Below are 24,538 nucleotides of genomic sequence, written 5' to 3'. Positions count from 1 at the left end.
TCTGTACTTCAATCTTTTAAACTCTTGAGGTAGATGATGAGTTAATGGTGGCAAAATTAGTGTCCAGCCATCTCTCCACAAGCCTTGCATAGATGATTTAGATTCAGCATCTCTCTTTGAAATGAGGGGATGTTTTTACATTCATTGTTTTGTTTCCCATCTGTGGGACTGAGGAAAGAATCTCATTTTAGCATGCTGGCACAGAAGCACAGGCAGATAGGCATATATAGGCATACAGACATATTACCCTCCTTGCCACAGGGTTTATCTTGGGCCTTAAGCTCACTCTCCCTGTCTTCTTCCCATCCAGTGTAACTAGATTTCTATCATATACCCTGGCTCCCTGATCTACAGGTTTCCTAATAGAAGGCTCAGTTGACTAACAGTGTATGGTTAAGTTTTAAAAAGCCTGGACCAGAAACCAGGCAGCCTTGCTGTCAGTCTGACTGTGCCACTAAAGGACCATAGGACCCCGAGCAAGTCACTTTCTCTCTGTGGGCTTCTGTTTCTCCTCTCTAAAATACAGAGATTGAGCTTGATGGTCTTTTCAGCTCTGGGATGCTGAGTTGGCCTGGGGGTTGTGCAAGCCAGAGCAGGGCAGTTCAAGGACAGAGATGACGCCAGAATCCCTTTGGGCAGTGCCTGACATTTCTACTTCCATCAATGGGTTGATTTGTTTCAGGTGACAAGATTGTCACAGGCTCTGTCTCCTGCCTTAGGAACACGTACTCCCCCACTTCAGGATAGAAACAAAACAAAAGGTCAGGCTCCTGGGCCTGGGGGGCACCAGGGTGACCTCATGCTTCACCAGTTGAAGGAAGCTGCCTGTCAGGAATCGTCTTGTCCCACGATCCAAAATCGGCAGCAAATGGACAGGTTTCCAGGCTCCCCCTCCGCCAAAGACAAAAATATCATGGGCTCGGGGATGTTCTCAGTCATAAATCAATCAGCTAAGACTATTTCTGTCCTTATCCCTTGCCCAGAGTTCCTCCTACAACCTCTGTCCTGCCCTCCTGTCCCGGCCTCCCAGCCGCCTAGCTCTGGAGTAGGAGGAGTCCCATCAGCTGCCCTGACGATAGCTCAGCAGCTTGGCCGTGCCAGCAGGAGAATCCTCACCCTGCCTATAAATGAAACGGTGAGCATTCTGGTGCCTCCGTCCACCTCCATGAGCCTGGCTAGCAACTGTCCACTCTGACAGGCAGGTGACTCCCAGGACACACCAGGTTTCCTGGCCTATAAGGGAGCTGCCAACTGGTTGTGGTGGGCACTTAGGAGTAAATGTCTCTGAGTAAGCCCTCACCATGGCCAGGGGTAGGGCTTCTCCTTCATGTGGTTACAGGGGTTAAAGGACCTACCTCATAAAACCACTGGGAGGATTAAATGAGACCCTATAGGTAAAGCATTCACCTGGCAAGTTGCAGATACTCTGAAAATAAGAATTGCCTTCCCCTTGCTAGCCATTCATCCGGAGTTCCGACTCCCACGGCTGACCCATGTCTTTGGCGAGCTCCTTTGAGACTTTTGTCAATCTAAAACCCTAAGTCAGCTTTGAATCCAGCTCTTGGGGAAGCCTCCGAGGACATCTGGTCTACGCAGAGATCCTAAATCAGTACCTAGTGGTTAACAGATGCAACGCAGCTGGGCCAGCTGGCCAATATTGCCCCTTGTTCAATCTTCTACTGCCCTCTGCAGGCTTCAGGCCATACTGCAGGCAGTGTAGACTGCATTCCTTGTGCAACCCCAAAAAGACCAAGACATCTCACTGCATAGACTCGAGGCACTTTAAGACAACAGGGCAAGGCAAAGTGTCTGAGGTGGACGATGCCGCTGAATAGCACAGTGATTTCTAGTTGACAGAGCACTTGCTTGTTGGATTTTCATGACCAGTCTACTCTCACCTTGGTACCTGAGCACAGAAGGGAATTCTGTGTCACTGCTTTGCCCCAACAGCTTCACTAATAACAAGTGACAGGTCTCAGGCCCTGCCCCAGAACACCCCAGAAAATCATCTGAAACGGGCCTGGATCTTAGTGTAAATACTCGTTTAGTTTTTAAAGCTCTTCTACCTTGACCATGCTGTAAAACAGCCAGCATATCTAGGATACTCTGGAGAAGGGAATTTTGTAAGGAAGTGTGTGTGTGTGTGTGTGTGTGTGTGTGTGTTTTCAAGAAATGAAGGCTGGCCAAGATACTGAAGATATTAGCATTTGGTGTGATGATAATTAATAAGCATTTTTCACACGCCAACCAGCTGACAGTTTCATTTATTAGTGACATCAAGCACCAGTCCAACTATATCATTTCCATTATCCTCCCTCCATGGACAACACCACAGATTCTGTCTGGCAGAAGGTTGGATTTATACAGTGAAGGCATGCGACAGTGACACATTGTCCACCCAGCACCATGTAGGGATTAAATCATCTGTTGGAGCAATAAAAGGGATGTTTGTTCTTCCCTTGTTGTCTTTACCAACCGCAGAAACTTGAGGGGATCTAAGCAGAGTTCATCAGGCCCAGGTATCACATGACAGTAAGAAAACCAAGCCTTAGATAGCAGCAGATCCCTTACGTAACTGGAGTTTTCAGGTCATATATTTATAAGCTTTTGAAGCAGAAGACAGGAGACAACCCTTTACTGCAACCCTTATGTTTGCAGTAAAATGGATCACAGGAAGGGGAAATGACAGTCCAAGATCACAAAGATAGAGACAGAAGAGACAGAGCTGGGATGAGAACCCAGGCTTCTTGGCTCTTCTACCTCTGGTTGAGCTTGATTTTGATAGCAGCATTTTTATTTCATTTTTTTTTTTTTCTTCAGAGACAAGATCTTGCTCAGTCGCTCAGGCAGGAGTGCAGGGGCGCAGTCACAGCTCACTGCAGCCTCAACCTCCTGAACTCAAATGATCTCTCCACCTCAGCCTTTCTAGTAGTTGGGACTACAGGCATGCACTATCAAGACCAATTAATTAAAAAAAAATTTAAAGACAGGAGCTCTCTATGTTGCCCACGCTGGTCTCAAACTGCTGGGCTCAAGCAATTCTCCTGCCTCAGCCTCCCAAAGTGCTGGGATGACAGGTGTGAGCCACCATGCCAGGCCTGCTAGCATCATTTCTAGGTGGAAATTACTTTGGCTTCAAATGTAAAGATTAAACATAATCTTTTTTTGTAAATACTCAAAGAGGAAGGGAAAGAAATGTAGAACATTGTAGGTGCTCAATAATTGAGTTGGTTGGGTTTTTGTGTTATAGAGTAATCTTGCTTTATGCAGCTTAACAAAATTAGATTCAATTAACCTTGAATTGTTTCATTCTTTATTCTTTCCAATGATTCAAAGATGGTTAGAGGATTTAATCTTACCCCACCGCCTCACTGCGAAATTTGAGTATGGATTCAGGGTTATGCTTTGCTGTTCATTGGTTTGAAGGCAAGGCTTTCAGAGGAAGGCACACAATTTAAAGTAACTTTGGTTTAAGCTTCGAGAGGTTTGTGGGAGTCCCTTTTGAAGGACAGACACCATCAGAACTTGAGGTTATACAGGCTGTCCAGTAAGTGGGGAATAGCACAAACCCTTCCTGACCCTATTCCAAATACATGATTAGAACAGACAGAAAATGATCCTAATTGCATATTCACCATTCAGGCCTAACAGTTTTGAATTTGCTTATCATTCTGTTTATAAATTACATTTTTATCAAAGTCTCCCAATGCATTCACTTGTCTTCCAAATGCCATCCTGATGAATTATGATGAAAAAGTCACAGAATTAGTCACTGCCATTCTGTGACTTTAATAGATCCATGTTCTGTGGTATGTTCCTCCTGCTCCATGGAAGCCCAAATGCAGCACAAGAAGACTCTGCTGAGGACTCTCTCTTCAGACCCTCACAGACCAGGGTTTGCAGTTTTCTGGTACACCAGTGACACACTAGGAAGGAATGATAGTGTTCTCATTGCCAGGGTCTGCTGATCATGCTCCTCCCACCCTCTTGCATACCTCACCTCCCACCACTGCCAACCACCATTCCAAGGCCAAGCACCACTCTGCAGGCCCAGCTGTTAAGAGTGCCCCAGGGCAAGACTCCTAAATTTCCGAAGCCATTCATTTATTTTCATTGAGCACTTTCCATGTGGCAGGCATTCTATTAGGCTTTGGAGATATGGTGATAAACAATACAGATGCAATCCCTTTTGAAACTCGCGGTCCTTAAAAAGTTCATAGAATCAGCTGCTCATGCAAATCCATGGCAAGAAGTTTTAAATGGCTGGCATGTTGTAACATAGAAACGAATCTTTGTTTCAGGTCTGGGACCATGGAGAGCTTACTAAAATGACTGAGTTCTGCATCAGACTGTTTGCAAAGAGCTCACCTTGCAACCTGTGGGAGCTTATTGGCAGCCTACTCCTCTCAGGGAAATGGGTTTGGGTGATTGTCAGCATTGGGAACCATAGTGGGAAGGTTCTGGGCTGTGGGTAGATTGCTGCACAGCTGTGGGCATCTTCACTGCCTGGGAGTGCCACGCGGTCTGTGTAGTTCTCACTCCATAGCTAAAGCTCTTGGTAGACCCAAGGAAGACCTGAATGGGGACCCACATGCCTCCTTCACCCGCTGTGTTGAGGTCTGGGGATGGCAGATTTGTCTGCCCCTGGGGCTCTCCTGTGCCCTCCCACTTGGGACCACGTGTACCCACTTTACCTCTAAATCCAAAAGGCTTATTGAATTTTAAAAAGAGGAAGCCCAACCTGAGTATCAGGAACAACCCAGTCCTGCTAACTCCACACAGGTTGCAGTTGCAAAGGCAATTAAAGCCACAGTGCAGAGCCCACTTCAGCACCACTCAGAGGCTGGGCTGGTTCTGAGATCCTTACGGTGGAAGCAAACATCCTAGCAAAGTCTTCTTTTGTTAGGCATTGCCAACGACAAGTATCACATAGGTGCTTGTTAAAGTGATTCCAATGACTACGGAATTCTTCTACTACTTTCTGCCACATACACCTTCAAAGCAGTCATCAATCACACTATAATGGAATCATCTGGTTTCCCAAGGTTGCAAAGTCCTCAAGGACACCTATGTGTCCCCAGTATCAGAATGGTACATGATAATCACAGGACAAATATGGCTGATCTAATTAATTATTTCCTCTTTTTCCCTCTATCCCCCCAATATTCATACAGAGTCCTTCACATACATTAAAACAAAAATGCTGGCGACTGACTGATACTAAAGATTAGGCTCTCTGGAGTTTCATCCATCACCCTTATCTAGATGGAAAATAATAAAATCTGTGAGTTATGACTGTGCACCACACATTCCTCCCATCTCTAAAGAGGCCCAGCTACAAGCTACAGCTTTAAGGAAGTTTCTCGTTATTCTCTTGCAAGTTCGAATGTGTGTGCTGCATACCGTGCACAATGAATGGTGGCCATTGATGCAAGGCTGCCCAGTTAAGAGAGAGCCCAACACCTCTCCTCTGTGCAGAACCTTCCCTGCAGTTTGCCAGCCTATCCCTGGCCTCCCCTGGACTGAGTGGACGCTTGAAGGGCATCATACCAGAGTGGTGAACCTGTCCACGCAGGCGTTGCGGATCTTCTCTGGGGTGGCAGGGCTGTCTAGCCGGAATAGTTCCTTCACGTTATTACCTGTGTGCTGAGCTCGAGCTGCACGGATGGCATCTTTGATGGCAAAGAAGATAGAAGCAGCCAGGAAGAGGGGTGGCTCTCCAACAGCCTGAACACAGACAGGGCACAGGGCAGGGGCTCAGGCAGTTGGTCCCGCCTCCACATCATCAAGTGGACCTAGGAGGTCAAACTCTGCACAAGGAGGGCTGGTGGCGCCAGGAAAGCACTGACGGGGGCCACACCAAATACAGCGGGAAGGCACAGTCAAAATTGATCAGGGGCTAAGAACAATCAAGCTAGTACATGACCGGACCTCATGGACATATTTCTTTGAACACTCATTGTGTAATTTTCTCTGATGACATCATGCAAATATAATGTACCATTTAAAGTTATAGTCGGTAATTGTATTTTACAGAGCACAAAATCTGATATGAATTTTAACCTTTTCCTCAGTCACTAGCCGAGGACCTGCAACTCAGCAGCCAACATTTACAGGCACCATAGTCATATTACAGCATTTGCAGGAATTATGGGGATAAGAACAAACAAGAATTAAAACACTTTCTAGCATAGGTTGGTTTTTCTCCCCCCAAAGTATAGATCAGAGACCACCTATATCAGAATCACTAAAGATAACTTGCTGAAAATGCAGGTTCCAGGGCCCTAAGACACACCCATTGGAGCAAAATTTCTGGGCGTCGGCACAGAGCCAGAGCAATGGTACCTTCGATGCATAGATGGCCTTCTTGTTGGGGCAGTCGCGGAGCAGGGACACCCTGAACTCAATGGGGATGCTGCCAAATGCCGGGATCTTGTAGGTGCTAGGGCCGCGGGTGTGCAGGCTCCCCTCGGGGGAGTAGTGTAGCTCCTCTAGGGTGAAAAGGCCAAGTCCCTGGACAAATGCCCCTTCCACCTACAGGATGGATAGAGAGCATAGTTAGCTTGCCTCCCTCTTCCCTGAGGACAGATACCATTTGCCACAATGGACACAAAGCCCCACCTGCAGTGCAGCCTGGAATGTAGCTAAAACAGTCCTCTATTGCTTCCCTGGATCCTGCCCCAGCCCTGGGATAACCTATCTGGACTTCTGCCAGGCTTTGGCTCAGACAGAGCAAAGACATTAACACGGAAGGTCAGTGATTCTAGGAAGGTCATGCTGGTGGGCGTGTTTCCCATTAACACCTGCCGCAGTGCAGATGGAGATGTTCCTTCCATGTTGCTGCTGGGGAAATGGTGAGCCAAAGCTGAGAAGCAAGCTCACAGGAGGATTTATCGATAGTAGATTCTTTGAGACTTACCTCCAGCCTTTGTGAATGCCCACCCCTGCCTGTCCTCTGAGAGAAAGTGCCCTCACTGCAGTTCAGCTTACAGGTCTCTCCTAGGGTAACTGCCATGCTAGACAGGCCCACACATCTGCCCTCTCAGCCCCCTGCTCAGAAGCGTGACATGCGGCACTACCGTACCTCAATGAGCATTCAGAAAAGAAACCAGCTGGCAATCACCTTTGGGTCTACAGTGCCTGGCTTGGTGCCTGGCCACAGTAGGGGACCATAAATGGTTGTTCAATGAATTAATGAACAGATTGACTAATGGCCAGATTTTCGTATACTCAGTAGTTATCCATTTTTGAGAAGTACAATTTGTATTTTCTACCAGATGCTCAGTCTTGAATTCTTGATTCCTCCTCTGTTTTCTCCTATTTCATCTATTCTTTATTTTATTTTATTTTTTTGAGACTAAGTCTTGCTCTATCACCCAGGCTGGAGTGCAGTGGTGTGATATTGGCTCACTGCAACCTCCGCCTCCCAGGTTCAAGCAATTCTCCTACCTCAGCCTCCTGAGTAGCTCGGATTACAGGTGCATGCCACCACACCCAGCTAATTTTTGTATTTTTAGTAGAGACGGAGTTTTGCCATGTTGTCCAAGCTGGTCTCGAACTCCTGACCTCAGGTGATCTGCCTGCCTTGGCCTCCCAAAGTGCTGGGATTACAGGTGTGAGCCACAGGGCCCAGCCCTATTTCACCTATTCTTCCCAGTAATCCAATATTCTCCTAAAGCAGTTTTCTCTGGGACCTCCCTTTACTACTTCTGCTTAAGCCTTTGTGTTTTGCTCCCAGGAGCCTTCCACCACTCCATGTTTGGCAGCATCTGCTTCCTGGGGTACAAAAGCTGTTCTGGGTGGAGGAGGAATGAGAAGACAGAAAACTCCTCTGACCTCAGACCCGCTGTCTGGGCATTGATCCCAAAGTCAATCTCCATTCTACGCTGTGATTGCACTCAAATTGGGTGTGTGTGCATGTCCACATGTGCATGCCATGTTCCCCATTCCTCATCTTGTTCTTTGAGTTGTGAGTGCCCTTCCCAAGTTAATCTATATTAATTTGTTTTCTGTCTTGAGAGTTGGTTGGGCTATCACCAATCTAAATTCTACTTTGGGGAGAACTCCCTAGGTTCCATGTTTCAGCCTATTTGAAGACAACCTTGGACAACATGCTGTGGCTGGTGGTCCCAGGAGGGGAATGGGGCACATCGGTGGCCAAGTCTGTCACCATCCTGGTCTCCCAAGCCTCACCTGTCCAATATCAATGGCAGGGTTTAGACTGGAGCCAACATCCATGACAATGTCTGTGCGGAGGTTCTAGAGGAGACAGCAAAATTACAAGCAGTTAGAGAAGAAAAAGATGTTTGGAATATGATAGATGACTCAAGGTGACCCTCAGACTACAAATGCCAACCAAAGGGTACGTTCCCAAGCAGAAAGCCCTGGGTGTACTCAGGCAGAAGTGTGAATATTCCCACCAAATCTCTGCTGCCACCATCACTGCTGGAGTCTGGGTTTGTAGGAGTAGGGGATGGGGAGCAGCAATGATCTCTCAGTAACTGGAAATAACACACACTCATACGTGAGTAGTCAGATGGGGTCCCAGCCTGGGGCTTTGAATCTGAGTCTGGGTAGATCAGGTACAAAAGAGTCAATATATTATGTTCCATGGGCTGAATCCAACTCGACCCTATTTTTGTGGGGTCTGTTGTAATAATAATTACATTATTAAATAGCTGGAAAAAATAAAAAGAAGAATACTTTGTGACAAGTAAAAATCGTATGAGATTCCATTCAAATTCAAATTTCAGTGTCTATAAATCATATTTTATTGGAACAGAGTCGGTTTACAAGCTGTCTGTGACTGCCATTACACTTCAATGGTAGAGTTCAGTAGCTCAAGCAGAGACTGCATGGCCCACAGAGCCTAAAATACTTATTCTGTGGCCCTTCATAGGATGTTTGCCTATCCTTAATGTAAGGCATTATTTTTCCAACCAGAAAGTTTGTCTCTATCAACTTTTGGTATTACAACTCAGTTGTTTCTCTTTCTTTCCCACTAAGTACTAAAGTTTTGCAAACTTCTTACCTTATGATCTCCTGTTAAGCAGTCAATCTCTACTTCAGAGCAAGCCACCCCATAGGTGAAGTAGTGAAAAGGGTTCCCCGAATTAGTCTCAAAGCTGTAGCCCAGATTGGGTGTTCTGGGAAAGGAAAGAGAAGATACTGCGCGCGTATTAACATGAACACACCCCCTTCCCTATGCACGCACAGCTTGACACACAACATCTTTAAACCCCACAAGTTTTTGCATTCAGCTGTTCTCCAAAAAAGTCCATGTGTTTTGAACAGTTTGAACCTGTTAATGAAACCCAGTTATTCCAGAACATTTTGTCTCTGGGCTCTCCTCTAGTTTGCCAGTAACCCTTCCATACTCTTTCTGTATAGCCTAGCAGTGTTTGATATCATGCTGGCTTCTCCACAGTAGAAACAGAGGTAATAGATCTGTCTGGGCTCATGAAGGACGTGAAAATCACACTCCAAAGGATGTACTAAATTAAAATCCAAGGTCTTCAGGACAGAAGGTTCTGCCTGTGGTGGCTCTTAGACTGTTCACACAAGTTCACCTGCTTACCTTCTCAAGATGAAAGTTAATAGGATCAGTATCTCATGCTAACCTGGGTGCATCTTTAAGCAGCCACTCCCCACCTGCTGGTCCCTTTGAAAGTTCAACAAATGATTTGAGGGAAATGACACTAATAGAAACAAATGCTTCCTTATACATTTAAAAAATTTTCAATCTGGAGTACCTTATACAATTCCACTTTTGCCTGAGTCATATAAATATATGTGTATATCTATGCATTTGCACATGTGTATTCACACACGTAGAGTTTACAGTACACTGACTCTGTTATTCCATATACTACACAGGGATAACCTGAGCTGATATGGGCACATCTGCACAAAAACAAAACCAGTATGGGGCTGAGGGAAAAGCCTTCTCCCAGAATAAAACACCACCAACTCCCAGAAAAAAACACCACCAATCCCTTTGACCTCTGTTTTTCCAACTGTCACCATGCTCATCTGGTTTCACCTTTATAAAACCTTAGTTTCATGAACTCCAGAAAAGTAATAGGAATTTATGAGAAAATGAGTTTATGTATGTGTAGGTCAGATATTAATAACCTAGAAAGCATTGGCAAAACATTTCTTCACCACACATATATATACATGTTTATACATATATATGCCTTATACATATATATGTATAATACTTTTATATGCCATATACATATATGTATAATACATATATAGTGTAATACTTATACACATATATATGAGCCATATATAGTTCATATATATGGCATAGAAATGTTTTTGTGTATATATGTTTACACATATATATGCCTCATACATATATGTATAATACATATATATATTCAGTGTAATATCTATACACATATATTAGCCTTATATATGTTCATATACATGGCATAGATATGTTTTGTGTGTGAATATATGTTTATACATATATATGCCTTATGCATACATGTATATAGGCATATACATATATGTATAAAGCATATATATCAGTGTAATATGTATACGCATGTATTAGCCATATATATGTTCATATATAGGGCATATAAATGTTTTTTGTGTATATATATTTATACATATCTATGCCCTATATGTGTATAAACATATATATGCCTAACATATATATGCTTATATATATATTCATATACACATGAAAATAAATGTTTCATACATTTATATATATTTATGCTTATATATGTATAAGAAATGTTTATACATATATATATTTATGCATCTATATATCCATACATTCAGACAAGATATTTTAAAGAAACATTGAATTATTTTCCAAATATATTGAAAGAAAATAGTCCAAATATCTGTGAAAGAAAAGGTCCTAGTTAAAATTGCCAGAGATGGCTAAAACATGATGACTGACAGTACATATGATCATATCTTTTTACAGCTGCTAAGTCAGATGGGCAGGGTCTCTAGCTATTCATGCTGCTACTACATTTAAAGTTGCAGAAGACATACACTCTCTTGAAAATCTCCCTGTATTAATAAGGTTCCACTGTATTCTGCATTTTGTAACAAGACCATGTGCTCTAAATCCTCCTCTCATTCTATAAAAAAATCCCACACACAGTACAAAGAAGCACGCATAGCTAACAGCAATGCCTAACTCATAACACTACACACCCTGGTTTCTGCAGGAGAACACTGAGGGAGGAATGGTTAGGTGACTGGCCCTAAAATGTCTTCAGTAAGGAAACAGGGGAACAGGTTCAGTAGGACCACTGACTTCCTCAGGCAAAATGGTGCACCCTGAGATCAGAATTAGAAGTCAGGTCTTCTGACACACAACTGGTGCTTTTGCCCCTTGGCACACAGCGTGGCTATTCCACATATTTTAGAGCATCTTTAGACTGAAATTAGTGGAAGTCTGTTGAAGAGATAAGAGCTTCAGTGGGGCTGCTCTCTCCTGACCACAGCCTGGCAGGATTTGGTGCTGGAGCAGACCAGTGAGGTTAAGATGACATCACACTACGAGCTGGGCAAGGACAGCACCATACTTACCTATAAAACCCAGTGGCAGACAAGCTCACTGTGTCCATGTAGGCAGCTGTGACCTGAGGAGCGGAGATGGCCATCAGGCAGGGGAAGTGGGGTTTTCAGGAACCCTGACCTGCCACTAAGCTTTCACCCAACTACCAAAGCCAAGCTACATTCATGTGCTTGGTACACGTGGTATGGAGAGATCAAAGAAGGCATAGTAAGATGAGTGAGTCTGAGAAAAATGGCATGTTTTCTTTCAATCTATTGAGGAAGATTTGTACTGAGCTGGTTTACGTGGGGTCACATTTGATGTGCTACTCTTCTGCCCAGTTCTACCCCTCCAATACTGGGGAAGGATGCAGGGCTGCCATTGATATTTCCCCCTACTGGAGGAGCCACAGCCTCCCACCTGCGAGAGACTCCCTTGCAGCCTCCCTCTGAGATTTCTGACATTCAGGCCACTGATCTAGAAGTCAGAGAATTGGGCTCATTCTTATTATAAGTACTTGTTCTGTCATTCCCCAAATCACAGGAATGATAGAAGTTCTTGGGTGATGTTTTCTCCCCACGCTCTCACAGAGGGAATCTCAGTAGACCCAGACTCAAGAGATGGAGATTTGAGGAAAACCAGGTTCATCTGGGACAAAGGGGGTGTGAGAGCAGACTCGGTGAGTCAGTACAATCCGATGAGGCATGTCCAGCAGACACCCATCCTCTCAGGCTCAGGTAGCCAAAACCCTGATTCCCACAAGGCTGTCAAGATCCTGGATCAAAAACTTCCCTCAAATGACCTCCCTCAGTGACGAAAGCTACAGAGAAAGCAACCCAGCCAGGATAAGCATGTATTCGTCCTGTAAAATCACACAAACCACCTCAACTTCTGTCTGCTGTTCTGACTAGAATATTGTCTCCTATTGCTTGTTCGGGGTCGGAACGGAGACCTTGCTGTCGATTTCCCTCTCCTCTGCAAAAGGGACTTGGATCCGCTCAGACTCACCCAGTCTTCCCAGGAGCCACTGGGATTCTTCTTCTTGTAGGGTTCCAGCCTTTTCAAGATGGTCTGACAAGCCGCCTAAAGTAAACACCCCCAGCACCCCAGACACATCACTCCTCTGCATTCAATAGCCCAGGCAAAACCCGAGGGCCCCAGCAAGGCCACCTCCAAGCAATGCTGTGCCCAGAGTGCCACTCAAACAGCCTGACCACCCACTCCAGAATGACCGAGGTCCAGGATAGAATCCACAGGACCTGGCCAATAGGGCCACCACTAGTCCCTGCTTGGAGAGCACTTCCTGACCCAATTCTTAGACTGACAGAGGGTGCAATGTTTGAGGGATCCCAAGGGAGCTGTCTTCTTCCCTCAAACTCCTTGTTTGATTACATCCCCCATATGGGAGAGGAGCAAGTGTGGCCAACTTGACTCTACAATCAAATTTCAGCTTCAGCCCATTGTCCTATTGCCAGCTCCAGAACCAGGGAGTATTTCCAGAAGCCTCTGCTTTCCCTCAGTATCCTCACTTCCCCATCCTGCACTCATCCTTCCCAGCTTTGAGGGCAGTGATTATGATTCTTGGGCCTCTCTTTTAGCTTGAGGTTTGGAGAAACAGCATCCTCCTGGATAAGGGAGCCAGAGGCCTGGCCAGAGCCAAAGAGCCTGCAAGGAACCCTTCTAGCTCCCACCCAGGGAGACTCTCCAGGCCCACAGCTCTGGGCTGGCCCTCTGCTCTGCGGGCTCCCACGGGCTCCTTACGTAGATGGCCTGTCCATTGAGGTCAGCGCTGGCAGAGGCAGCCGTGGGAGAGGTGTTGGGCACAGTGTTAGTGCTTGTCTCACTGATATAAATCTTAGAGGTGGGGATTTTCAGAGCTCTGCTGGCCACCTGCGAAAAGAGAAGACATTGCCCTCTAGGGAAGGGGTTATCATGGGGCTTGGCTGCCTTCTCTCCAAGACAGGATTCACATTCACTGTTACAGGCAAGAAAACAATTTTGTAAGCTCTAATCCCATTGTCTAGGATGTCCTCACATCTGGCTGAATTTGAAGGAGCACTTGTTGGAGTGGTTTGGTTGGGTAAAAGCATTCATAAACTGACAGTGCCTTTTTACACTAACACTCACTTTTCACAAGATCCAATCTGGCCAGTCTCCATGCGCCAAGCAGATGTGCTGACTCTAATCCAGCTCATTGTCCTCACCCCACTCCGAGGAGTCTTTTGGAATGTGGGAAACCTTTACACACACAGTATGCCCACCTCACACACTGAGAATGTTGGTAATAGCAATGTCCTCAGAAGTCACCTGGCCAACTCCTTTGCACAGTTGAGGAAACTGAGTTCAAGTGCAGGAAAAGACTTGCCCGAGGTGACACGGACATAAGCGACAGGGCCGGGGCCAGACCCCGGGCCTGCTTCTGCTCTGGTAGGTCCCACTGCTCAATTTCTTATACCACTTCCCCTAACAACAGACACCACGGTGCTAGAGAGGGCTGCTCACCTGGACCATTTTGGTATGAAGGCCTTGGCCCATCTCGGTCCCCCCATGGGTCAGCAGCACAGAGCCATCTGTGTACACATGAAGCAGGGCTCCTGCCTAGGGAAAGAGAAGGATGCCAGACACAAAAGTCAGTAAATTCCAATTCAGTAAAGTTTGGGACCAAAGGTATGGAGCCCAGGAACAAGAGAACCAGCAGCATTTTGGATGTAAATCTCAGACAAAAATTATGGCAGTATGAATCTCATGATTTAATTATATAGCACATCAGTAGTTTGCAGAAGGTTTTCATATGTTTCTCTCTGTTTCTCTTGTTCTCAAAGGGAAATAGGTCAAATATCTGTCCTCACCCTGTAAGTGAAGAAACAGAACAAGAAAAATAGAGTAGCTCTCACCAGTCCGATAGTAAGGAAAGGTAAGAACTAGAGGTTGATCCCAGATCTCTGAGTCTCACTGCCCATGACTTACTGGACAAATAGGACTGTGCAAGTTCAACTTTCATTTAAATAGCAAAGAGTTCCTCCAGTAAGCCCTGTTACCAGTGACAATGAAATTTCCCTTGCAATGCTGTAAACAAGGGGGAAATGGGGTCCCAGTCCAGCGGAGATAGACACAATTCTATAAAGCAATTACCTGATTCAGAAAAGGAACTGTGAAGCTTATTCCAAACTTGGTGGGAATTATGCACAATCCTCTCTTTTTCCAACAATTCTCCCTAGAGAAAAAGGAACATTCTTATAGAAACTTCTCTACCATGTTGAAGTCATGAACATCTTTGGATCAAGCCAAAACAGGACATCCTTGGGGTTTCCCATACAGTCTTGTAATAATGGAACTATGCCCCAAAAAAGACAAAGATGAGAACGGTCAGCTGGTGCACAGCCCACTCCAGGCGGTCTTGACTTTAGTGTCAACACTCGTCTTCCTTGAGTGCAACTTGTACTGGGTCAGAGTGCCCTGGTGGTCTTGGGCTGTTATCTCCAGGAGGCACTGTGCTTTGCTGACAATAATAAAGCCTTCTCTGTGCTTTATATTTAATTGTCTGAATAACTCTGTGAGGAGGACAGAGCCAGTCCAATTATGTCCACTTTTCAGATGATGAAACTGAGGCCCAGGGAGATGGAGTGACTCCAAAATTCATATTTATAGATTGGTGTCAGAGGCAGGTGTATAACTGTGACATGTTGGTCCTGGGCCAGTGTTCTTTACAATATGGTGTGCCCAGGTTTACAAATGCTTAAAGATGAACCACAACTGACAGACTATGACACTGATTGCAGGCTGTGAGCCCACCTGCCCCAGGCTGAAGATCATTATAAGATCTCAAAGAGATGGCTATGAATGAGTTGGCAAACTCAGCAGTCTCATAAGTTATCCACTAAATTACTAGCTTCCTATTTTGGGGTCAGCAGAAAGGCTGTAGGATATGAAACCCAGGAAAGCAACTGGACCCCTACTCCCAGTGCTTACTTGTTGAACTTGTCAACCTCACTCTTCCGAGCATGATACTGAGAGCTTGCTAGGCATTCTTCCCAGCACCTGGGCAAGGTGAAACCTTCAAGCTTCTGGTTGAAGTGTGTCAGGTCCCCTTCTCCATACAGGTTTTTCCTCCGCACCTTCCCAAGGAGAGAGACAAAGAGGCCTTGTTGGTGGCAAGAGACTGTGGGGGTGGGGGCGGCCCCCATGGGAGATGCCCAAGATACAAAGCCACTCTCCTCCTAAGTAGTCCAAACCACTTTGACTTGTGCTACCAAATACTCCGCTTACCTCCTCTGCAGGCATCCCACAGGTCACTGCAACTTCACTCATCCAATACTCGGCAATGAGCATCCCCTGGGGACCCCCAAAGCCCCGGAAGGCCGTGTTGGAGGGAAGGTTGGTTTTGCACAGCCGCCCAGTGCCCCGGATGTTGGGGATTTTATAGCAGTTGTCCATGTGGAATAGAGCTCGTTCCATAATCTGAAGCAGAGGAAACAAAAATGGGAGAGAACAGTGTGCTGATTTCACTGGCTCCTCAAAGTAGGAACTCTGAGGGCCATATCCATTGCCTGCCTTTCCCCTCTGCACTACAGCTGCTCTTCTTCAGCCCAAGTTATTTCTCCCCCAGGATATTGCAGCAGCATTTTTTTTTTTTTTTTTTTTTTTGACAGAGTCTCGCTTTGTTGCCAGGCTGGAGTGCAGTGGCGTGATCTTGGCTCACTGCAAGCTCCTACTCCCTGGTTCAAGCGATTCTCCTGCCTCAGCCTCCTGAGTAACTGGGATTACAGGCACACACCACCATGCCCAGCTAATTTTTGTATTTTTAGTCGAGACAGGGTTTCACCATGTTGGCCAGGATGGTCTTGATCTCCTGACCTCGTGATCCACCCACCTTGGCCTCCCAAAGTGCTGGGATTGCAGGGATGAGCCCAGCCTGCAGCAGCAACTTTACTGCACCTTATCCACCTACTAGTCCCCTCATTCAGCTCCTCTGTGGAGAAGCCTTTCCCAGAGCCTCTAGTTGGAACTTGCCTCTTTTTGAAAACAGTTAACTTTTAAAAATTCATTGTAAATTAATTAATAAAAACTAATGAAACCACCATGAAAGTTGTACTGCAAATAGTTTGAAGTGTCGCAGACTTCTGTAAGTCATGGTATGAAAAACAGTAGCCTCTTCCACTTTCCTTCCTTCCAGTCTCCAGAAGCAACTACTTGCAATTCTCATAGCTTATCATTTATAAGTTATTTAGATAAACTTACACATCTCTAGATAATGTGGCTACATTGCTATGTCTTGACTTTTTCAGTTTTGGACTTTTAGGTTGCCTTTCTTTTACGGAAAAGGAGAATTTAGTTTTGGCTTAGCCCCCTCCCTCCAGCCCTCACCCCTACCAGCTTCCTATTTCCCAGTATAGTAGTATTTTGATCAGATCAATAGTCAATTTAATATTATAACTCTGTAAACATTACTTACTGCTGAACCATGTAGTTACATTACAATTTCTTCTCCCTTGATAATACTTTTTTCATCCTGGGGTTAATAATTGTCTTTATTTTTTCATCTGCTTCATTTGGTATGTACTTATTACTAAGCCAACTTAAAGTTTTCCCCAATTCTAAAAATCTGCTTCTAATGTGTTCTCTTTTCCCTCGTGAGCCCTGCTTCCAACATTTTCAAGCACATTAGATTTTCTATCCTAGAGCCATCTGGCCTACTCTGATTTAAATTGGCTGCCCACTAGACCTGCTATTCAGCTGTTACCTAAGGATTTAAATCTGAAATCCCCCAGTGGGATCCAAAGGGGTAAACGGATTCATCCCAGGGATTCCCTTCATCTCTCTCCATATTGAATCTCCTGTTCCTGGATTCCATGCCTTTCCCTTTTTAAATTTTACTCCCTCATTTTGTTGGAGTACATCCTTTAATATCTTCATAAGAAAGGGTACACAAAGAGGAACATCTTTGACACCTTGCATGTCTGAAATGTCTTTATTCTACTTTCACCTTTAATTAATGATTCTGCTGTATATAGAATCCTAATTTGGAAGTAGGCTTTCCAGTTTTTCTCAGCAATTTGAAGGCATTTTACCAGTACATTCTAGCTTCCTGCTATTGAGAAGTCCAATCAATGGCTTTCTAACTCTTGGAAAGGGTTGTTTTTTTCCTGAAAATTGTGAAATCTTCTCTTTGTCCTCAGGTTTCTAAATTTCATAATGTTATAACTTGGCATAGGTCTATTTTCTTTCATTGTGCTGGTTATTGAATGTGCTGTTTTAATCCCAAAATGTATGTCCATCAGTTTTGGAAAATTTTTTGAATTATTGATAGCTCCCCCGTCTCTGTTTTTTCCATTCTTTCTTTCTGAAATGTTTATGATTTGAACCTCTTGAACTAATCCTCAATTTTTTTTTGTATTTTCTCTATTTTTTCACATTATTTTCCATTTTTGGGAAATTTGTCAAGTTCCTTTCAACCCTTCTGCTTTCATAGTATCAATTCATGAGAGCTCTTTTTTATTCTTTGATTGCTCCATTTTAGTAACATTCTGTTCCTTCTTTAAGTTGTAATATCTCATCTCTCTGGAAAGATCAATGGCAGTTTTCATGTTTTTGTTGTTTGTTTTATTTTGGTTTTATTTTCCTATGTGTACTCTCTCTCTCCCACAAGTTGCTTTATGTGTCTTTGATCATTTCAGTCTTACTCATCCTAGATGATTTTTCTATGTCGCAATTAATTCTACTTTTGCTTTCCCTAGTACTTTATCAACTTGTATTTCTGTTTCTTTTATCATCTATTTCCCCAGCCATATTGTGAATTTCTTGAAGGCAGAAACAATGTCATATCCTTCTTCATGTGGCCACCCTAGGCACTTAATAAATATTTGCTGGATTGAATTAAAAATCTTGTAAAGTGTCTAGGGACAAAGACTGTACGTTTTTCAATGTGATTTTTTCCCATGCCAAAAAGCATGTCTTATACGTGGTGAGAACATGAAATAATAATACCTCTTTTTTTGAACAATTTTAACCCTAGAACTGAAGAGTGAAGTTTTCTAACTGAGCCCAGTAGGCAGCACCTAGCAGAGAAGAGTGGGATCCAAAGAGGTAAAGGGGAATGTCAGCTTTTCCTGAAAACTTTAACTTTTTTGTTTTTTTTTTTTTTTAAAGAGACGGACTTTTGCCATGTTGGCCAGGCTGGTCTTGAGCTCCTGACCTCAAGTGATCTGTCTACCTCGGCTTCCAAACCAAAGTACTGGGATTATAGGCATGAGTCACCGCATCCAGCCACCTCTTTTTTTTTTTTTTTTTTTTTTTTTTTTAACAAGAATCTATACATATGTAACTACTATGGTTACAAAATTAAGATTTAAAAAACTGTAAAAAGTGGTACCACCAAAATAAATTTGTTAATTCTCACAATTGACCTTATTTCATCCAAACCCTCTAGTTATTTTTCTAAACAACTCAATACTCCAAGTTCATCTGCTAAAGCTGTGACCACAATAATGAGGAGTGTGTAGCTCCCACTTCTGGTCTTACCCTGGTCATTTATAATGTGACTGGAGGAGCATCAACTGAGACTAAACATGAAAGCACACGATAATTACTGATGACATCACTCAGGATTCTATCTTGTGAGAAACTCAGCATTGATGTATAATATAGAGACTTCCACTTACATACTCCCACTAAATACCACTAAAAACTCTGGAATTCTATACATTTATTTAAAATCAACCACAACAACAATGTAAGAATACTCTGAAAAGTGGAGGAAAAAAAAGGCAGTCCCAGGAGGGATTTTGCAACCCAAGGAATGACATGATGGTGAGTTCCAGGGGTTTCCTTTTTGCCTCATCTATATATCCCAGACTTGGGGCAGGAGCTGGCAATCCAGAAATGCCAATGATGACAGAGACCAAAAAGCTCACTCTATATCCCAAATCCTTTTATCTCTAGTCAAAAGACCAGGAATAGGGCAATCAAGCAAAACTAAACACTTTTAGACAATAAGTACCCCAGTCAAACATCACACACACAAAAATGTAGTCTCATTCCTACTCACACCTACAAAAGCTCAGTGGGAGCCTAGACTTTCACATTCACGAGGCTGTTATGAGATACCCCAACACTCCTGCTGGGATGGTGCCAGAGGAGACCAGGTAGGGAGTCAAGACTTTCACTGCTGATGGCCAGTCATAAGGCTGTACCTACACCTCATGATTGAGTCACTGGAGAACACATTGACTTCCCCACCCACCTAACAAAGACACATCACTCTTCCCTTCCATTCTGGTGGTGTCAGAAAAAGTCTAGGGAAGAGTCAAGACTTTTAGCACAAGCCAGTGGTAAAGAGACCACCTGCACCATGATGTCCATGGACAGCACATGGAATGTAGATCTCCCACCTCTGCCCAGAAGTAAGTAGTTGTTCCTACCCTGAGTATCAACAAAGGCCAAGTGGAAGATCAAGATTTCTACCCCCACCTAGCAGTGATGAGGTGGCATCCACCACTGCTAAAGCAAGGTCAGAAAGAGCCAATTAAAATAGAAGGCTTAAATAAGATCCAAGCTCTCAGAACATCATTATCACCATCATCATCACCGCCATCATCTGTACATTAGTGGTGGGTTTCTCCAAGTTTCAGTGAAAAATCACTTGTCATACCAAGTGACAGGAAGATCTCAAACTTCCTGAATAATAAAAGATAACCAAGAGACGCCATCACTGAGGTGACAAAGATGTTAAAATTATCTGACTATAGTTTTAATGCAGCCATGAAAAAAAAAATGCCTCCAAGATCAATTGTGAACACACTTGACACAAATAAAAGGCTTCCACAAATAACCAATGGGCCTTTTAGAATTGAAAATGCAACAACTAAAATAAATAACTTATTGGGTGGATTCAACAGCAGAAGAGAGGGGGCATAGAAGAGAATCAGTGAAATGAAGAATAGAATAAGGTATTTTATCCAGTCTGAACTATATTGGGAATATGGAATGAAAAAAAAACAAACAGTTTCAAGGACCTTTGGTACTATAACAAAAGACCTAACATTGAAGCCATTGGAGATCTGGAAGAAAAGGAGAAAAAGAGAAGAGCATAAAAGTACTCAAAGCAATAATAACTGAAAAGTTTTCAAGGTTTCAAGACATATAAACCTACAGATTCAAGATGCTTAGTGATCTTGAAACAGGATAAGCCTGAAGAAATCTGTGATAAGTCCTATCATGATTAAACTTCTGAAAACTAAAGACAAAGGAAAAAGTCTTGAAAGCACCCAGAGAATATGACAACTTACCTATAGGGGAAGCCTAATTAGAATGAGAAAGGATTTCTCATCAGAAGCCACAGAGACCAGAACGAAGTGGCAGTTTCTCAGGTGCTGAAAGAAATGAACTGTTAACTCAAAATTTAACACCCAGTAAAGTTATCCTTCAGGAACAAGGAAAAAAATCAAGACATTCTCAGATGGAAAACTAAGAAAATGTGTCCCCAGCAGACCCACAATAAAATAATGACTAAAGGAAGTTCTAAACAGAAAGAAAAGGATAAAAGAAGGAAGCCTGGAAAATTAGAAGGAAAAACACTATAAGCAAAATCTTGGGTACAAGCAGTAAGCTTTTCTTTTCAGTTTTTAAAATTGTCTGATAGTTGCACAAAAATTAAAACACTGTCTTGATATGGTTCTAAATGAATGTAAAGAAAGTGTTTAAAATAAAAATAATGTAAATGGGAAAGGGCAGAGTCATAAAGGGAGGTAAGTCTTCTATACTTCACCAAAACTAGTAAAACGAGACCTTCCGTAGGCTGCGATAAGTTGTATATATATAACATAATACCTTGAGCAATACTAAAAAAGCTATGTAAGAGATACTTTTAATCAAAATGAAATTCTAAAAAAATGTCCAAGTAACCCAGCCACAGCAAGGCACACAAAAGAATACAGAGAAATGAAAAGCTGATAGAACAGACAGAAAACAAAAAATAAAGTGGCAGACTTCTGCCTCAACACATCAGTAATTATATTACCTATAAATAGTGTAAATACAATTAAAAGAGATTAGCAGGATGGATTTAAAAACATGACCCAATTACATACTATCTTCAAGAAAATCACTTCAAATATAATAATGTAGGCAAGTTGAAAGTAAAAGGATGGAAAAAGATATACCATGCAAACATTAATCAAAAGAAAGCAAGAGTGACTTTATTAACATGAGATAAAATAGACTTCAGAGCAAATACAATTACCAGAGACAGAGAGAAGGAGATTATATAATGAAAAAAGTGTCAATCCTCCCAAAAGACAGCAATACTAATTGTGTCTGCACCAAATAACAGAGCTGAAAAATCTATGAAGTAAAGACTGGTAGAACTAAAATGAGAAATAGAAAAATCCACAATTACAGTTGGAGATTTCAATGCTCCTCTCTCAAAATTGATAGAAAAAAATAGACAGAAAATCAGGAAGGGTATAGAAGAACTCAACACCACCATCAGGATCTAGTGGATATTTACACCTGTGGTAGGAAAAAGAAATGCCTCCCCAAAGATATATTCACTTTCTAATCATGGAACCTGTAAATACTACCTTATATGGCAAAATATGTGATAAAGTTAAGGATGTGGAGAGAAGTAGCTTATCCTGAACTATTGGAGTGGACCCTAAATGCAATCAAATGTCTCTGTAAAAGAGAATTATGTGTAGGTAGACAAGAACAGACACACAGGAGAAGGTGATGGGAAGACAAGGACAGAGACTGGAGTGATGCAGCCGCAAGTCAAGGAGTGCCACCAGCCACCAGAAACTAGAAAAGGCCAGGAACGGATCCTTCCCTAGAGCTTCCAGAGGATGTGCGGTCCTGCCAACACCTTGATTTCAGACTTCTGGCCTCCAGAACTGTGAGAAAATAAATGTTCATTATTTTAAGCCACCCAATTTGTGGTGATTTGTTATAACAGCCACAGGAAGCTAATACACAGTCCATCAACAGCAAAATACACATTCTGGTTAGGTGCTCATGGAACTTGTATCAAAACTGACTATGTCCTGGGCCATGATATGACCCTCAACACACTTGAAAGAATTGAAATCCTGTAGAATGTGTTCTTCAACTAAAATGGAATGAAACTAGAAATCAATAGAAAGCCTCAGGATAGAAAGATAACAGGAATATCTATAAACATTTGGAAACGAAACAGCATGCTCCTAAATAATTAGGGATCAAAGAGAAAGTGTCAGAGAAACAAACAAGCAGACCAAAAATACAAGAAAAAAATGAAATACACATACCAAAACTTATGGGACCTGTCTAAAGTAGTGCTTAGGGGAAACTTTATAGCACTCAATTGAATACATTAAAAAAGAGGAAAACATTCTCAGATAGTTATTCAAGCTTTCAACTCAATAACCTAGAAAAAGAGAAGCAAAATAAATCCAAAGCAAACGAAGTGAAGGAAATAATAAGGATAACAGCAGAAATCAGTGAAATCAAAAATAGACACAATAGAGAAAATCAATGAAACAAAAACCTGGGTCTTTAAAAAGAGCAATAAAATTGACAAACCTCTGGCAAGATAGAAAAACAAAGTGAAGCCACAAATTACTCATATCAGGATTGAAACAGGGGATGCCACTACAGACCCTGAAGACATCAAAAGAGAAATAAGAACACACTATGAACTATTTTACACACATAAATTTTTTAATAACTTAGACAAAATTAAATTGAATTCATGGAGATAAAGAGTAGAACGATGTTTACCAGAGGCTGGGGAAGGTAGGGGGGACGGGGGATAAAGTGGGGATGGTTAATGCATATAAAATTATAGCTAGATAGAATGAGTAATACCTAGTATACAGTAGCACAATATGGGGACTATAATATTTAAAAATATACAATAATTTATCGTTTGTTTGTTTGTTTATTTATTTATTTATTTTGAGATGGAGTCTGGCTCTGTGACCCAGACTGGAGTGCAGTGGCGCCATCTCGGCTCACTGCAAGCTCCGCCTCCTGGGTTCACACCATTCTCCTGCCTCAGCCTCCCCAGTAGCTGGGACTACAGGCGCCTGCCACCACGACTGGCTAATTTTTTGTATTTTTAGCAGAGACGGGGTTTCACCATGTTAGCCAGGATGGCCTCGATCTCCTGACCTCGTGATCCACCCGCCTCGGCCTCCCAAAGGGCTGGGATTGCAGGCGGGAGCCACCGTGCCTGACCTATCATATATTTAAAAATAAATAAGAGTAGAATTGAAATGTTCCCTAACACAGAAAAATGATAAATTCTTGAGGTAATGGAAACTTACATTACCCTGATTTGTTTATCCTGACACACTGTACGCCTGCATCAAAACATCATATGTACCCTATAAATGTATACAACTACTGTGTACCCATAACAATTAAAAACAAAACATTTTAAAATGAATGTCTCAAAATACAAAACTACCGCTTCATTATGAGATAGATAATTTGAATAGTCCTAGAACGATTAAGGAAATTTAACCAATAGTTTTAAGGCTGTCAGAAAAGAAGTTTCCAGTTCCAAATGATTTCACTGGAAAATTCTACCAAACATTTTAAGAAGAATTAACACCAATTCTGCACAATCTCTTCTAGAATTAGAAGAGGAATTCTAACTCATTTTATGAAGGTAATGTTATCCTGACACCAAACCCTGACCAAGATGGTATAATTTTAAAACAAAAAACTACAGAGCAATATTTCTCATGAATATGGATCCAAAAATCTTTAACAAATTTTAGCAAATACAATTTGGCAATGTATTAATTATATCATGACCAAGCCGATTTATTCCAAGGACAGTGGCTGGTTCAGTGTTTAAAAAAATCAATGAACACAATCCACCATATTAATAAGCTAAAGAAGAAAATATCACATGATCATATCAGTCAATGCAGAAAAAGCATTTGACAAAATTCAACACCCATTCGTTATAAAGATGTCCAGAAAACACAAATGGAAGGAAACTTCCTAATCTGATCATAA

General features: G+C 42.6%; 1 protein-coding gene across 2 annotated transcripts in view; it reads right to left on the bottom strand.

Moving 5' to 3' along the window:
- Nucleotides 1–2,247: 2,247 nt before the first annotated feature.
- The window catches only part of XDH (xanthine dehydrogenase), a 74,406-nt gene continuing 52,115 nt past the window's right edge, over nucleotides 2,248–24,538 (bottom strand). For both annotated transcript variants that reach the window (XM_033176128.1, XM_033176126.1), the window contains exons 25-36: nucleotides 15,803–15,994; nucleotides 15,506–15,651; nucleotides 14,669–14,750; nucleotides 14,039–14,134; nucleotides 13,298–13,426; nucleotides 12,545–12,619; nucleotides 11,569–11,621; nucleotides 9,032–9,146; nucleotides 8,194–8,259; nucleotides 6,346–6,534; nucleotides 5,551–5,727; nucleotides 2,248–3,926 (exon numbers count right to left, since the gene is read on the bottom strand). In XM_033176128.1, the coding sequence (XP_033032019.1) occupies nucleotides 3,876–3,926; nucleotides 5,551–5,727; nucleotides 6,346–6,534; nucleotides 8,194–8,259; nucleotides 9,032–9,146; nucleotides 11,569–11,621; nucleotides 12,545–12,619; nucleotides 13,298–13,426; nucleotides 14,039–14,134; nucleotides 14,669–14,750; nucleotides 15,506–15,651; nucleotides 15,803–15,994 (1,371 nt within the window). In that variant the 3' untranslated portion in view covers nucleotides 2,248–3,875. The remainder of the gene's footprint in view (nucleotides 3,927–5,550; nucleotides 5,728–6,345; nucleotides 6,535–8,193; nucleotides 8,260–9,031; nucleotides 9,147–11,568; nucleotides 11,622–12,544; nucleotides 12,620–13,297; nucleotides 13,427–14,038; nucleotides 14,135–14,668; nucleotides 14,751–15,505; nucleotides 15,652–15,802; nucleotides 15,995–24,538) is intronic.

The sequence above is a fragment of the Trachypithecus francoisi genome, unplaced genomic scaffold, assembly GCF_009764315.1.
Source record: "Trachypithecus francoisi isolate TF-2019V2 unplaced genomic scaffold, Tfra_2.0 Lachesis_group17, whole genome shotgun sequence".
Taxonomy (NCBI): Eukaryota; Metazoa; Chordata; class Mammalia; order Primates; family Cercopithecidae; genus Trachypithecus; species Trachypithecus francoisi.
Note: the sequence above shows the minus strand (reverse complement) of the source record. Positions and strands in the feature narration are given on the sequence as shown.